The sequence below is a fragment of the Hemiscyllium ocellatum genome, chromosome 7, assembly GCF_020745735.1.
Source record: "Hemiscyllium ocellatum isolate sHemOce1 chromosome 7, sHemOce1.pat.X.cur, whole genome shotgun sequence".
NCBI lineage: Eukaryota > Metazoa > Chordata > Chondrichthyes > Orectolobiformes > Hemiscylliidae > Hemiscyllium > Hemiscyllium ocellatum.
Window position 1 is genome coordinate 9479980 of NC_083407.1, and position 15211 is coordinate 9495190.

Here is a 15211-nt window from a genome sequence, read left to right on the forward strand (position 1 = left end):
ATCCCTGTCATGTTAAGATTTATTGCGAGGCCTAAGTGATATGAGGCTAGGGCAAAGTGATCAACAAGAAACTAAATGGCCTCTAGAGTATATGTTATGAAACCTAAAACAGAGTTCACCGACCAGCTGTTTATTAACGTTTGTGCAAGTTTTCAGTCTTCGCAAGTTGAAAAGGTTGCTATTTGACCTGAATTGAATTCTTCACCTCTCAATATTCTCTTCAGGAGACTTGATAGAGAAGTTCGGAACTATGAGGTGCTCTGTTTAGGGGAGATGGGGAAAGACTGGTCCTTGATCCTTCCACCAATGGGGGAATCAAAAGGCATTGTTTTAGGGTATTGGCAAAAGAAGCAATGGCAACGCAAGCAAAGTGTATTTTTATGCAGTCATCGGTTATAACCTGGAATGCACGACCCTTGGGTGTGGTGGAGTCAGATTCTGTTGTGATTTTGGAAAGGGAATTGATAAGCCCCTGATTGGAAAGAAAATGCAGGGCGTGGGAAAAGGGCTGGGAGAGTGAGACTAGCTGCATTTCTTTCGCAGAGAACTGGACTGTGCTCAACAGAGCAAATGTCATCCCTCAGTGCTGTAAACTGTTCAATCATTCAGAGGTTATAGAGTAATCTTAAGCTGTCTCTGTGTTGAGCCCAGGCGGCTGCGAAGTATCAAATGGAAAATTGAGGTATTGTTCCTTTTGTTTCATTGAAATGTTGTTGGAGGCTGAGGACAGGGGAATCAGAGTGAGGATGCAAAGACCATCGGAATGTTGAACATAAGGGTCAGGAGTAGGCCATTCAGGCCCTCCGGCCTACTCTGTCATTCTATAAGGTCGTGGCTGATCTGTCTTTGACTCCTCTTTTATGCCAACTCCTCAGAGCCCTCAGTTCCTCTATTCCAAAGATCTTTTGACCTCCTTGAATACTTTCAGTGATCTAGCCTCTCAAACTCTCTGGGCCAGAGAATTCCAGACATTCCATACTTTCCGACTGAAGATATTCTCAGTTGAAGCAAGTGTTATTCTGTAACTATGACCCTAGTTCAAGATTCCACCCTAGTGGAAACATCTTCTCAACAACTACCCTGTCAAGCCCCTTAGAATTTGGTGTGTTTCAGTATGATCATGCCTCATTATTCTAAACTCAAAGGAATTAAGGTTTACCCTATTCAGCCATTCTCAATAAGTCAATCCCTTTGTCCAGGAATCAGCCTTCCAAACTGTACACAGTACTCCAGGTGTGACCTCACCAACACCCTGTACAGGAAATATTTAGTTATTTTGCTTCTGCTTTTTGTTACTTGTCAATGAGTTTTCTAGAGCAGCTGGTGACCAAATACTGAACAGAAGCAGGCTATGGTTATTGTCTCACCCGTGGTAGCAGTACACGTGATAGTGAATTGACATGCAGGAGGATTTAGGCACAGTTATTGAGTGCGCAGGAGCATGGCAGATGGAATGTAATGAGGACAAATGTGAGGTTATCCACCTTGAGCAGAGAATTCTAATGGTCCTTTGCCCCACCATGTCTGCATAGGTAGGAAAAGCAGATGCACAGAGTATTTCTTAAACAGAGGTTCAAAAGTGTACAAGAAAGATCTAGGTATCCCCATCAAATAAGTCACTGAAGACTAACATGAAAATGGAGCAAACAATTAAGAATGTTAATGTTAACTTTTATTGCAAGAGAACTTTCATACAATACTGTTAGGTCGTGCTTCCATTTTACAGAGGAGAAAGTGAGGACTGCAGATCAGAGTTGAGAGTGTAGTCCATGGATGCTGCTTGACCTGCTGTACTTTCCCAGCACTACACCCTTGACTTCAGTTGTACAGGGACTTGGAGTATTGCCTGTGTCATACTGTGGAGCGCTTCTGTCTCCTCATTTCAGGAGAGATGTCATTGCCATAGAGGAAGTGCACTGAAGGTTCACTAGACTTGTTCCCTGGATGGAAGGACTGCCCTGTGAAGAGAAACTGGGGAAAATTGGGCCCATATTCTCTAGAGTTCTTTGAAAGAACAGAAGCAGATAAGAAGTATTCCCCATTTGAGAGTTCTATAATCAGAGGGCACAATTTTAAACTTAAGGGACCAAGATGTGTTTTTTTTTAACTCAGAAAACTTGTGAAGTCTGTCATTGAGTAAAGATATAGGTTTTTAAATTACCAATGACGTAAAGAGATTTGGAGATTTTGTGGGTGAAAGGCTTAGAATAGGGTGACCAACCACAAGCCTGAATGGCAGAACAAGTTCAATAAGCTGAATGGCTCCTACGTTCCTATGGAAGCACTCCTTGCAGTGATATTCTACAGTGGTCATGTTTGCAGATGACCAACACTCACTCAGAATTTGAGTTCAAACCTCCCGATCTTGGATTGTAAAAACCATACAGTAGCTCAGTCGTACAAAATTCAGACTAGCTGAAAAACGAGACATACCATTAAACCTTTTGTCTTGCATTGATCAGGCTAAATGCAAGAATGTCAAATTCATAGTGAACAGCAATAAGGTTGGTTGGAAAATGATCCTGATTGAAAGACAGCAGATCTGTGCGAGTTGGCTGCTTGAAAGTCTTTGGTTTGCTGCTGGCATACACCTGGCTGTGATAATGGAAATGGTGACTTCCCTATACTCTGGAGTATAATCTAATGCTAAATCTATGACCATCTACACTTATATAGCACCTCTTAATGACTGAACCCTCCCAGATTCCTTCACAAGGACACCGTCAGACAAAAAAATTACCAAGCACCACCCCACTCCTCTCTACCACACGCTATAATGCCCAAGATGCTTGTTCAAAGAGATCAGTTTAAAGATTGTCTTGGAAATGGAGGGCAGAGATTGAGAGGTGATGAGGTTGCAAGAAAGAGTTGCAGGTTCCACGGCTTAAGTCTGAGGAAACTGAAAGCGTGGCCATCAGTCATGGAAAAATGAGGAATACCAAAGAGGGTCAACTCGTTGACTTAGAATATAATCAAATTAAATCCCTACAGTGTGGAAACAGGCCATTTGGCCCAACAAGTCCACACTGACCCTACGAAGAGTAAACTGCGCAGGCCCATTCCCCTACCCTATTACTCTACATTTACCATGACTAATGCATCTAACCTACACATCTCTGAACACTATGGACAATTTAGCCTGGCCAATTCACCTAACCTGCACATCTATGGATTGTGGGAGGAAACTAAAGCACCCAGAGGAAATCCATGCAGACACTGGGAGAGTGTGCAAACTCTACACAGACAGTCGTCCGAAGCGGGAATTGAACTCGGGTCCCTGGCGCTGTGAGGCAGCAGTGTTAGCCACCATGCTGCCCCAGCTGTAAAGGAACAATTGCTTTTCAAGATCCAAGTAACCCAAAGTACAAGAGCAAGTAGGTGTTTTATTTGCGAAGGAATGGATGGCTACATTAAATGAGCCCCAAAGGAACTTTGCAGTCAACTGTTTTCCTCAGTGTTGTACCAGGTGCAATTAAACCCAATTCTCAACCTCATCAACCATGTTCAAAATTAAATGATAGATGTCTAAGTAGCCAAGTTCAGCTCCTAAGCTTACTTTTGAGGCAAGTGGCTTCCCACAAACTCAAAACATTTTAAAGCCACCAAAGCACTCCTGAGGTGTTGCTGTTGTCATGTAGGAAATACAACAGCCAGTTTGCGCACAGGAGAATCCCACAATGTGATAGCGATCGGATCAAAATTTTTTTAAAAAAGAGCCATGGATTGAGGGATAAATATTGATTTATGCATCTGGCAAACTCCTAGATAACAGCAACATAACATTCTTCGTATTCATCTGAGAGGGCTGACAGTGTCCTGGTGTAAAATCTCATACAAGTCCATGTCAGTGCTGCACTCCCTCAGCATGGCATTGGCCTGGACTTTGAGTCCAAGTCTCTGGAATCGAACTTGAACCCACAAACCTCTGACTCAGAGGCGAGAGAGTTACCCACCAAGCCACGGCCAACACTGTTGGTCAACATTGAGGGAGATCGGTGGCAAGATATTAACTTGCGGCGCCGCCCATGAGGAGGAGGCGTGTTGTACCATTGGCTGTGTTTCATCCAGACTCGTGTGGTCATTGAGGCCCCGGAGACTGACCACATCCAACAGAAAGATTGCAGCCGACGCTGGGTTTTGAGGAACCTGGGACTGAAGTGACCAAATACTAAAAAATGTGAAACTTCACGTTATTTGATTTTGAGAGTCTTTTATAAACCTCAGTTTATTTGCTGCCAAAAACCTCATAATTATTCATTCTCGTCGGCCAGCTGCACCTTGCTTCACATTTATGTATTTTGTTTTATAAGCATGCTAGTGAGTGATTTCATGTTACGGTGTCTGAACACTGTTCCACTTCTCCTCAAAAGCAAAATACTGAAGATACTGAAAATCTGAAATAAGAGCCAGAAAACGGCTGGAGAAACTCAGCAGGTCAGGCTGCATCTTGTTGGGGGAGAGAGAGTGAAACAGAGTTAACATTTTAGGTCAATAACCTGTCATCAGAAGTGAAGATAAGTCATCTGACTGAAATATGAGGCAGAGGGCAGCGTGGTGGCTCAGTGGTTAGCACTGCTGCCTCACAGCACCAGGGACCTGGGTTTGATTCCAGCCTCAGGCGACTGTCTGTGTGGAGTTTGCACATTCTCCCCGTGTCTTCGTGGGTTTCCTCTGGGTGCTCTGGTTTCCTCCCACAGTCCAAAGAGGTACGGGTTACGGTGGATTGGCCATGTTAAATTGCCCAAAGTGTTCGGGGATGTGTGGCTTACGTGCATTAGTCAGGGGTAAATGTAGAGTAATAGGGTAGGGGAATAGGTCTGGGTGGTTTACTCTTTGGAGGGTCGGTGTGCACTTGTTGGGCCAAATGGCCTGTTTCCACACTGTAGGGAATCTGTGATTAGCTCTGTTTCTCACCACAGTCTCTGCCTAGCTGGCTGATTTTCTCTAGTTTGTTCTTGCTCCTATTCTGCTTCTAGAAAATTCTGATTCTCTCTCATGATCTAACATCACTACATTACGCCGCTCACTAAAATTTGACTCTCTTTGATTTTGTCTGCTTTTGTTATCTTAGCTTTTTTTGGAAAATGTTGTCTTGTAGAAAATCGTCCAATCCCTACAGTGAAGAAAGAGGCCATTCTGTCCATCGAGTCCACACCAATCCTCTGAAGAAAAACCTCCTAAGAACCAGCTCCCACCTTGTTCCCATAACCCCATATTTGCAATGGCTAACCCACCCAGCCTACATATCCCAGGACACTGTGGGTAATTTAGCGTGGCCAATCCACCTAACCTGCGCATCTTTGAACTGTGGGAGGAAATCAGAGCACCCAGTGGAAACTCAAGCAGACACTGGCATAATATGCAAACTCAACACAGATGGTGGAATCATACCCAAGGCGCTTACACTGAGAGGCAGCAGTGCTAAGCACTGAGCCACTATACTGTGCCAGAATATACCTGGATACCAGGATATCATTTGCACGTAAATCGTGAGGAGACTATTTGCCCATTTGGAGCATCACAGTACTCGGACAGCCTGACAGGGGAAGTATTTTTAGGAGAAAGTGAGGACTGCAGATGCTGAAGAAGTCCGACTTCTAAAAGTGTGGCGCTGGAAAAGCAAAGCAGGTCAGGAACATTTGAGGAACAGGAATGTCGACATTTCGGGCATAAGCCCTTCATCAGGAAGTATGTTTCTCCAGGATAACCATACCCAGCAAAACAAAAGCCACCCTATCCATATCTCCAACATACTGAGGCTAAGAATAGCAGCTGTACTTATGATCACATTTTAAATCAGCCAAATTGGTGCACACCAAAGATGGCATTTCCAACCTTTCTTTACCTGCCTGGCTAATTTCCACATTAAACATATTCAGTGCAGCATGACTGATAATGTTGAAATAGTATCACCAGAAATCCAGTTGTAAATTACATTTGATGCATCATGAGTGTCTCTGTCTCTGGAGGAGTGAATGCTTGTGGATGTGGTGCCAATCAAGTGGCACTTTTGGCCTGGATGGTGACAAGCCTCTTGAATGTTGTTGGTGCTGAACTCATCCAAGCAAGTGGGGAGTATTCCATCACACTCCTGATGTGTCTTATACATGGTGGACAGGCTTTGGGAGGCCAGGAGGTGAGTTACTCCTGGTAGTATTTCTGCCGTGCTGTTGTTAGTCACTGTATTTAAGTGGTGTGTCCAGTTGAGTGTCTGGTTAATGATAACCCCCTGGATCTTGTTGGCATGGTATTCAGTGATGGTAACGACATTGAATGCTAAGGGGCAGTGATTAGAATGTCTCTTATTGGAGATGGTCATAGCCTGAGATTTGTGTGGTGTGAATGTGACTTGCCACTGATCTTGAATATGGACTGTTTCAGCATCTGAATAATCTTGAATATTGCTGAACATTGTGCAATCGTCAGCAAACACCCCCACTTCTGATCTTATGATGGCGGGAAGGTTATTGAAGCAGCTGAAGATAGTTCAACCTCGAACACTACCCTCCATAGATGTGCTGGAGCTGAGCTGACTGACCTCCAACAACTACAACCATCTTCCTATGTGTCAGGTATGACTCCAACCAGCGGAGAGTTTATCCTCGATACCCATTAATTCCAAACTTGGTCAAATGTGGCCTTTGTGTCAAGAACTGTCCCTCTCCCCTCCCCTCTGGAACTCAGCTCTTTTGTCCATGTTTGAACCAAGGCTGTAATGAGGTCAGGAGCTGAGTGGCCATGGGGGAACCCAAACTGGGCATCACTGAGCAAGTTATTGCTGAGTAGGTACTGCTTGATAGCACTGTTGATGACATCTTCCATCACACTACTGATGGCTGAGAGTAGACTGATAGGGCGGTAATTGGCCAGGTTGGATTTGTCCTGCTTTTTGTATTCGGGATATACCTGGGCAACTTTTCATATTGTCAGGTAGATGTCAGTGTTGTAACTGTACTGAACCATTTCTTGATATCATGTGGAGTGAATGGAATTAGCTGAAGATTGGTATCTGTGTTGCTGGGGACCACTGGAGGAGGCCGAGATGAATCATCCAATTGGCATTTCTGGCCGAAAATACTTGCGTTACCTTTTGCACTGATGTCCTGGGCTCTTCCATCAAAGAATGTGGGGACATTTGTTGAATCTTCTCCTTGAGTGACTTGTTTAAGCATCCACCACCATTTACAACTGGATGTAACCATACTGCAGAGATTAGATCTAATACACTAGTGGGATTGTTTAGCTCCAGCTATTACTTGCTGCTTATGGTGTTTGACATGCAAGCAGTCCTTCTTTGGTAGCTTTATCAGGTATACCTGGTGCTACTCCTGGTATGCCCTCCTACACTCTCCATTGAACCGGGGTTGATCCCCTGGTTTGAGGGTAATGGTTGATGGGAGTAATGCCAGGCTATGAGGTTGCAGATTGTGGTGGAAAGCAAGTCTGCTCCTGTTGATGGCTCACAGCACCTCATGGATGTCTATTCTTTCGATGCTAGATCTGATCAAAATCCATCCCATTTAGCACAGTGATAGTGCCACACAAGATGGAAGGTATTCTCAATGTGAAGATGGGACTTTGTTTCAACAAGGACTGTCATGAAAATTTAGCTGGCAGATTGGTGATGTAGAAGTCAGGTATGTTTTTCTCTCTAGTTGGCTCCCTCACCATCTGCTGCAGACACAGTCTGACAGCTATGTCTTTTAGGACCCAACCAGCTCAGCCAGTCTTATACATTTTGAGACCCCACCACTTTGTACTTCTTCAAGTGTTGTTCAACATGCAGTAGCGCTGATCCATCAACTGAGACAGGGTGGTACATGGCAATCAGCAGGAGGCTTTCTTACCCATGTTTAACCTGAAGCCATGAGAATTTCATCAGGTTTGGAGTCCATATTAAGAACTCCCAGGGAAACTCCCTCTCAACTGTATACTATTGGGCTGCCATCTTTGTTGGGTCTATGCTGCTGCTCAAACAGGACATATCCCAGGATAGTGATGGTGTCATATTTTCTGTCAGGTATGATTCCGTGAGTGACTGTTTCAGCCTGTTGCTTGACTAATCTGTGAGATAGCTCTCCAAATTTTGGCATGAGTTCCCATATGTTAGTAAGGGGGACTTTGCAGGGTCGACAGGATTGTCTTTTCTGGTTCCTCGGTCACTGCTAAACTGAGACTGCGTAACAATTGATATAACTGAATAGCTTGCTAGGCCATTTGAGAGAGTCACATTGCTGTGGGTCTGGAGTCACATGTAGGTCAGACCAGGTGACGGTGACGAGATTTCCTTCCCTAAAGTATATTGGTGAGCCGTGGGGTTTTTCTGACAATTGACAATTGTGTCATGGTTATCAATAAATTCAAAATTCCAGGTTTTATTTTTGTTGAATTTGAATTCCACCAGCTGCTGTGGGAAGATTTGAACCCCGGCCCCCTGGTTTCTGGGTTAATAGTCCGGCAATAATGCCACTGGGTCATCCCCTCCCATAATGATTGATTGTTTATTGCAAATGATTAGAATCTATCTGCAAGTTGAACAAATGTGAGCCATTGGAATTTGACTCTACTAGTTGAACTCTAACCCCCTTACAAACTCCCCTGCTCCATACACAAGCAAACCTGCGTGTTGTGGGTGGAGGGGAAGACTGAGAAAGCAGTTCAATGGTTCCTGTGCATGGGGTTTGTTGAGATGGTCCTCATTCGAATTAGAATACCTTTTATTGACACGTGTACTCAAGTACAGGAGTACATGGAAAGGTTTTACAAAGTTGTCTCTCATGGTGCCATCTTTGGTACAAAATATCTAGCTATAAAACTAAGATACAAAAAGAGGAATAAAAGAAAAGTAGTTGCATTACTTTGATTATACAATGATTCATCGTATAAATTAGAAATGTGACCGTTAAAAGGATAGACATTACTATCACATGTGGTCTGATCGCCCATGTCAGACCCCAGTCCAACAACTGTCCCTGCTCTGCTCCTAGACTCCAGTCTGCTCCGCACTGGCTCATAGCTGCTCCAAGGTACGTCTTCTTCCAGACTTGATTCCCCGTGCAGGCCTTCACTTAGAATCTCGATTCCCACGCACTGGCCCCTGCTCTTGGACTCAGTTCCCCTGTTCCGGCTCCTGCTCTGGGATTTGCTTCCCTGTGCTGGATCCTGCTCCGGGACTCAATTCCCCCTGTTCGGCACTCAATCTCCCCCGCTCCGGGACTCGATTTCTCCGCTCCGAGACTTGATTTCCCAGCTCCGTGGCTTGATCCCCCCTGCTCCAGAGTTCGATTTCAGCCCCCCGCCCACCCGCGCCGGCACTCATTTCCCTCTGCTCCAGCCCCTGCTCTGGGACTCGATTCCCCCACTCTGTGAATTTTATGCCTCACTAGAGAGGAGGAAAACAACAACAAACTACCATTCCTAGATGTCACAGTAGAGCGAACAGCCAATGGGCAACTTCAAACAAGAGTCTACAGGAAAACCAGACATGCGGACCAAATACTGAACTGTAGAAGCAATCATCCCAACACCCACAAACGAAACTACATCAGAACATCATTTCAATGAGCCAACACACACTGCAGAGCAGAGGAACTACACAGAGCAGAGGAAAATCATCTATACAGTGTATTCAAAATGAACGAGTACCCGATGAATACAGTCCGCCGATTTCTCAGCAATAAACCCAAACAAGCAGACAAAATGAGTCCAGAAACCCTAGCCACTCTCCTCTACATCAAAGACATCTCGGAAATTATTGCCAGACTACTCAGACCCTTTGACATCACGGTAGCCCACAAACCCACCAACACACTAAAACAGCAGCTAATGAACTTGAAAGATCCTATACAGACAACTAGCAAAACTAATGTCATTAACAAAATACCGAGCAAAAACTGTAACAAACACCACATTGGACAAACAGGCAGGAAACTAGCCACCATGATACATGAACATCAACTAGCCACAAAATGACATGACCCTCTCTCTCTAGTATCCTTACACACAGATAAGGAAGGACACCACTTCGACTGGGACAACACATCCATCCTAGGACAAGCCAAACAGAGACATGCATGAGAATTCCTACAGGCATGGCATTCCAACCAGAATTCGATCAACAAGCACATTGACTTTGACCCCATTTACCACCCCCTGAGAAAAAGAACAGGAAATGATATCACCATAGGAAAGACATCACCAACTCAAGGAAACACAAATATGTAACTAGAAAGCAGGAAACACCAACAGTATTTTGTCCAGAGGCTCACTGAGGATGTTTCCTAGTAGGGTGACGACACATCTGAAAATGAACCTTCCAGCTCAGTGAGCAAGCCTACATCCAGAACCTCAACTGAGCTACAAATCTTCTCAAGGCTTGCTAATGTATAATTTTCATAACAATTGGCACCGCGGGGTGCTGAAATGCATTAATACACCTTACAACGACATTTTAATTGAAATGTTCTCTAAGCTTCTTTAGAAATTCTGAGTTATCTTGTAGTATCCCACCTGAGACTATCTTATTTTCATACAGCATGAAAACAGACTCTTTGACCCAACATGCCTGCGCTGACCAGATTTCCCAAGTGGAACTTGTCCTATTTGCCTGCACTTATCCTTTGAAACCTTTCCTATCCATGAAGCTGTCCATTGTCTTTTAAATGTTGTAATTATATCCACCTCTACCACTTCCTCTAGCAGCATGTTCCATAATCGCATCACCCTCTGTATGAAAACAATGCCACAAGGGACCTTTTTAAATCTTTTCTTCTCTCATCTTAAACATAAGCCCTCTAGTTTTGGACTCCCCTACCCTGGGAAAAAGACCTTGGCTATTCACCTTATCTATGCCCCTCATGATTTTATAAACCTGTACATAGTCACCTCTCAGCCTCCAAAGCTCCAGGGGATAAAGCTCCAGCCTCTCCTTATATCTCACACTTTCCTGTCTGTAAAGCATCTGTTTTGTTTTGTTCAACTTCCTGAAGAAGGGCTTATGCCCGAAACGTCGAATCCCCTGTTCCCTGGATGCTGCCTGACCTGCTGTGCTTTTTCAGCAACACATTTTCAGCTTTATCAAGAGAGTACTTGGATGTATGGTTATCGAAGATCCAGTCCAAGTGGCACAGTGGCTCATTGCTTAACACTGCTGTCTCACAGCACCAGGGACCTGGGTTCGATTCTCGTCTCAAGTGACTGTCTGTGTGGAATTTGCACATTCTCCTCGTTGGTGCTCCTATTTTTTCCCACAGTCCAAAGATATGCAGGTTGGGTTGATTTGCCATGCTAAATTGCCCCTGGTGTCCAGGAAAATACAGGTTTACAGGGAAAGGATAGTTTGGATGGGTCGGCGTGTGATGCTCTTTGGAGGGGCAGTGTGGACTCAATGGGCCGAATGGCCTGCCTCCACCCTGTAACGATTCTATGTATTATCAGCACTGGGGTGAGGGATAATTGTTTTAAGTGGAAATGTAAGCTCAGTGGTAAACAACAAACAATCTCTGTTAAACCATTCTTGTCTGGTGTGTTCTTCATAAGTTGACTTGGGGATCCCCAAACAGCAATGTGACGACCACATAACCTTCCAGGTAGTTAATACACCAGAAATCACTCCATTGCTGCTGTTCCAAACAGTGGTTGTGCCGTCCGTTCGCTTAAAAGCAATTAAATGTCTCACCTAAAAGGATGTACTACTGTTAATTTTTATGCTCACGTTCTGGAGTTTCTGAACCTCTGACTCAGAGGTGAAAGTGTCACCAACTGAGTAACGTCTGACACAGAAAACACAGAGGAAACATTGACATGTCCCAACTATTGTGCTCCATAATGAAGAAATGCCTTTTAAACTCACTACCTTAAAACAGATCACCCCTCAAAGAACAGAGAGACTTTGTATGCCAAGGGTTGCTTGAATGAAAATATATTGGCTGTTTCTTTATTGTCACTAGTTCAAAGTTCTGGAACTCCTTACCTCACTGTTCTTTGTGATATCTCGGACCATATGAGACTACAGTGCTTCAAGATGGTGTCCCTCAACCACCTTTCTGAGAGGTGACTTCAATAGTAATAAGTATTGTCTTGCCACTGGTATTTATATCCCAAGAGGAAAGCTGAGGGAAATGGGACTAACTAGGAATAGTTCTATGAGAACCAGGATTGGTCTAATGGGATGAATGGCCTACATTGTGCTTCAGTTCTGTTAATGTTAATGAGGAATGTAACAAGTTTTCAAAAAATTTGAACAATTCTGCACTGGGCATCATTGCACCATGTTTAGCTCTTACATGGTCAGATAACGTTGATAGACTTGTAATGTTACCCCTTTCATCCCTCTGTGCCACCTCTAGGTATCTCATCATATGATCTGCCCATTGCTGAATATGATGCAGGCTTTGCACAGACAGACTCTGGACCTGATGATGCTTTTGGAAAGGAAAGATGCGGAGATTCTCGACTATAAGGAAAACGGTGCTACGTTGAGTAGAGGTGAGGATCTTCTGATTATCAGTCGCAAGATCTGATTTCTCACACTAAATAAACATGGATAAAATTGAAGAGATAGGGAAGAAGCCTGTAGACTATTCCAAAGTGCCTTATTTAACTACCTTTAAAAGCGTAGCTGTTGTAACGTGGGAAATGTGGTAAGTGGCAGCCAGTTTACACCAGTAAGCCCCCACAAATAACAACGTAGTAATGACCAGATAATTTTTTTTTAGGCTCCTTTTACTAATGAATAAATATTGGCTCAGGACATTGGAGAGAATGGTCTCAGCACAGCAGGTTAGGCAGCATCTCAGTCTACTTCAAAATACGGTTATTGCATCTTTTGTAATCACACAAGAGATCAGACATTGGCTTGGTTTAAATTCTCATCATAAGTATTACTTGATGCAAAAGCAATTCTGTTGTGAAGTGTCAGTCAAAGTAGTGTACTCCAGTCCTGGCACAGGACTTGAAGCAGCTACCTTGTGAGTGAGAGTGGAGAGTGCCTCCAGCGATGCCACAGCCAGTACAGGCACATGCATGAAAAGAAAAGATGTCGCCAACTCATTTACGAAGACCAAACTCTTCCATTATCCTCTTGCTCCAGTGTCAAATAAAACACTTCTGTGATTGCCACCCGAATGCGTGATGTGAATGAACTCGGTCAGAGCTGGCACAGTTACCTGAGGGTAGCTTGGGGTTGGGGGGATGGGGCTGGTTGCTGGCAGTTTGTCACCGTACTCTGGTGGTATGTGCGGATGTCAACTGAGAATTAATTTGGTTTGAATTACGGGGCCCAGCCCTTCACCTCCATAATTGATTGGCACCCCATCCACCATCTTCAACATTCACTCCCTCCACCACTGACACACAGTGACAGCAGTGTACACCATCTACAAGATACACTGCAGTAACTCGCCCAGGTTCCTCTAAATCCCCAATTTTGACCATCTGGAAGGACAAGGGCAGTAAGTGCATGGGAGCTCTAGCCCTTCAAGTTCCTCTTCAATTTGAACCATGTTGCTCTTCCTTTACTGCCCCGGTTCAAAATTCTGGAACTCCCTTCCTAGCTGCACTGTTTAAGGAAGCAGCTGTTTAAGGAAGAAGCTCCCCACTGTCTTCTCCAAGGCAATTAGAGATGGGCACTAAACGCTGACCTCATCAGTATCATAGATTCCCTACAGTGTGGAAACAGGCCCTTCGGCCCAACAAGTCCACACCGACCCTCTGAAGTGTAACCCACCCAGACCCATTCCCCCTACCCTAATTTGCCTCAGACTAGTGCATCTAACCTACGCAACCTTGAACACTACAGACAATTTAGTATGGCCAGTTCACCTAACCTGCATATCTTTGGACTGTGGGAGGAAACCGGCCCACCCGGAGGAAACCCATGCAGACACGGGGAGAACGTGCAAACTCCACATAGACAGTTGCCCGAGGCTGGAATCGAACTTGGGTCCCTGGCACTGTGAGGCAGCAGTGCTAATCACTGAGTCACCATGCCGTCCCAAGTAACGCCCACATCCTCTAAGTGAACAAAAAATAAATGGTGCAATCAGCTCAATTGTAAGCAATCTGTTATCTGAGTTAGAAGCCTGTGTATTTAAGTCTCATGCCAAATTCGTAAGGACATTATCCAGGCTGGCTATTCCAGCCCCAGGCCTGAGGGGGTGCTGCACTATCAGAGGTGCCATCTTTCAGATCCCACATTAAACCAAGGCCTGACCTGCCTCATGGATGGTGCTGATGATCACGTGGATATTATTTTGAAGAACAGCAGATTTATCTCCAGTGACAAACACCAAGAATGCTAGAGAAACTCGGATTCTTGACCACTGATACTTACACAAATGATGTGGCTGTTATTACCTTGCTGTTTATGGGAGCTGTCTATGTGCAGATGGGCAGCATGTTTCTCACATTACACTATGAGGACATGCAAAGTACTTCATTGTGCACTTTGGGACAGCTTGTGGCTGTGATAAGTGCCACAAAAATACCAGGTTTCCTACTTTGCAGATATTTGCAGTAAAAATTGAAGAACAATGTGTCAAGCAGAATACCTGATAAATCACTACTTGCGGGAGTTAAAATATGTTTCTTTTCGGGTTTGCAAGATATTTGAAGGGAGGTGGGGAGTTTTGTAGATTTAGGTTCTATTTAATTGCAATAGGTGGCCTCAAACTGTGAAGTGGGTGCAGAACAATTGGGCTGGGGCTAAAGTACATACAGCAGCTGTCATGTTGTCTCTTACTGAGTCCCTTGTGGAATGGTTACTTCCCTGTGAAGTGGAGAGGAATTGCTGCTGTGATGGTGGTGTTATTGTCATTGCAAATGAAGCAGCTCCTTATCTATTTGTTCCTTCAGTAGAATTGAACCATGACTTGAGCTGGTTCATCATGTAAAATCATTCCAGTTTATGGGCTAGATCTTGCTAACGTCTGGTATAAAGTCATAGGGATCGAAAGCACAGAAAAATGGGTGTTCGGCCCATTGTGTCAAAAACAACCATCTAACTATTGTAATCCCATTTGTATCCCACCCAGACTGACCCCCCCACTATCCTATCCTTGTATTTTCCATGGCTAATCCATCTAGCCTGCACATACCTTGACACTATGGGACAATTTAGCATGGCCAATCCACCCTAACCTGCACATCCTGGACTGTGGGAGAACACTAGAGCACCCAGAGGAAACTTGTGCAAACATGGGGAGAATGTGCA

General features: G+C 44.4%; 1 protein-coding gene across 1 annotated transcript in view; it reads left to right on the forward strand.

Moving 5' to 3' along the window:
• Window positions 1–15211, forward strand: part of nhej1 (nonhomologous end-joining factor 1) — a 303975-nt gene that overhangs the window by 45530 nt on the left and 243234 nt on the right. Inside the window, exon 4 of the mRNA XM_060828261.1 lies at window positions 12348–12486. Coding sequence (XP_060684244.1) covers window positions 12348–12486 — 139 coding nt within the window. The remainder of the gene's footprint in view (window positions 1–12347; window positions 12487–15211) is intronic.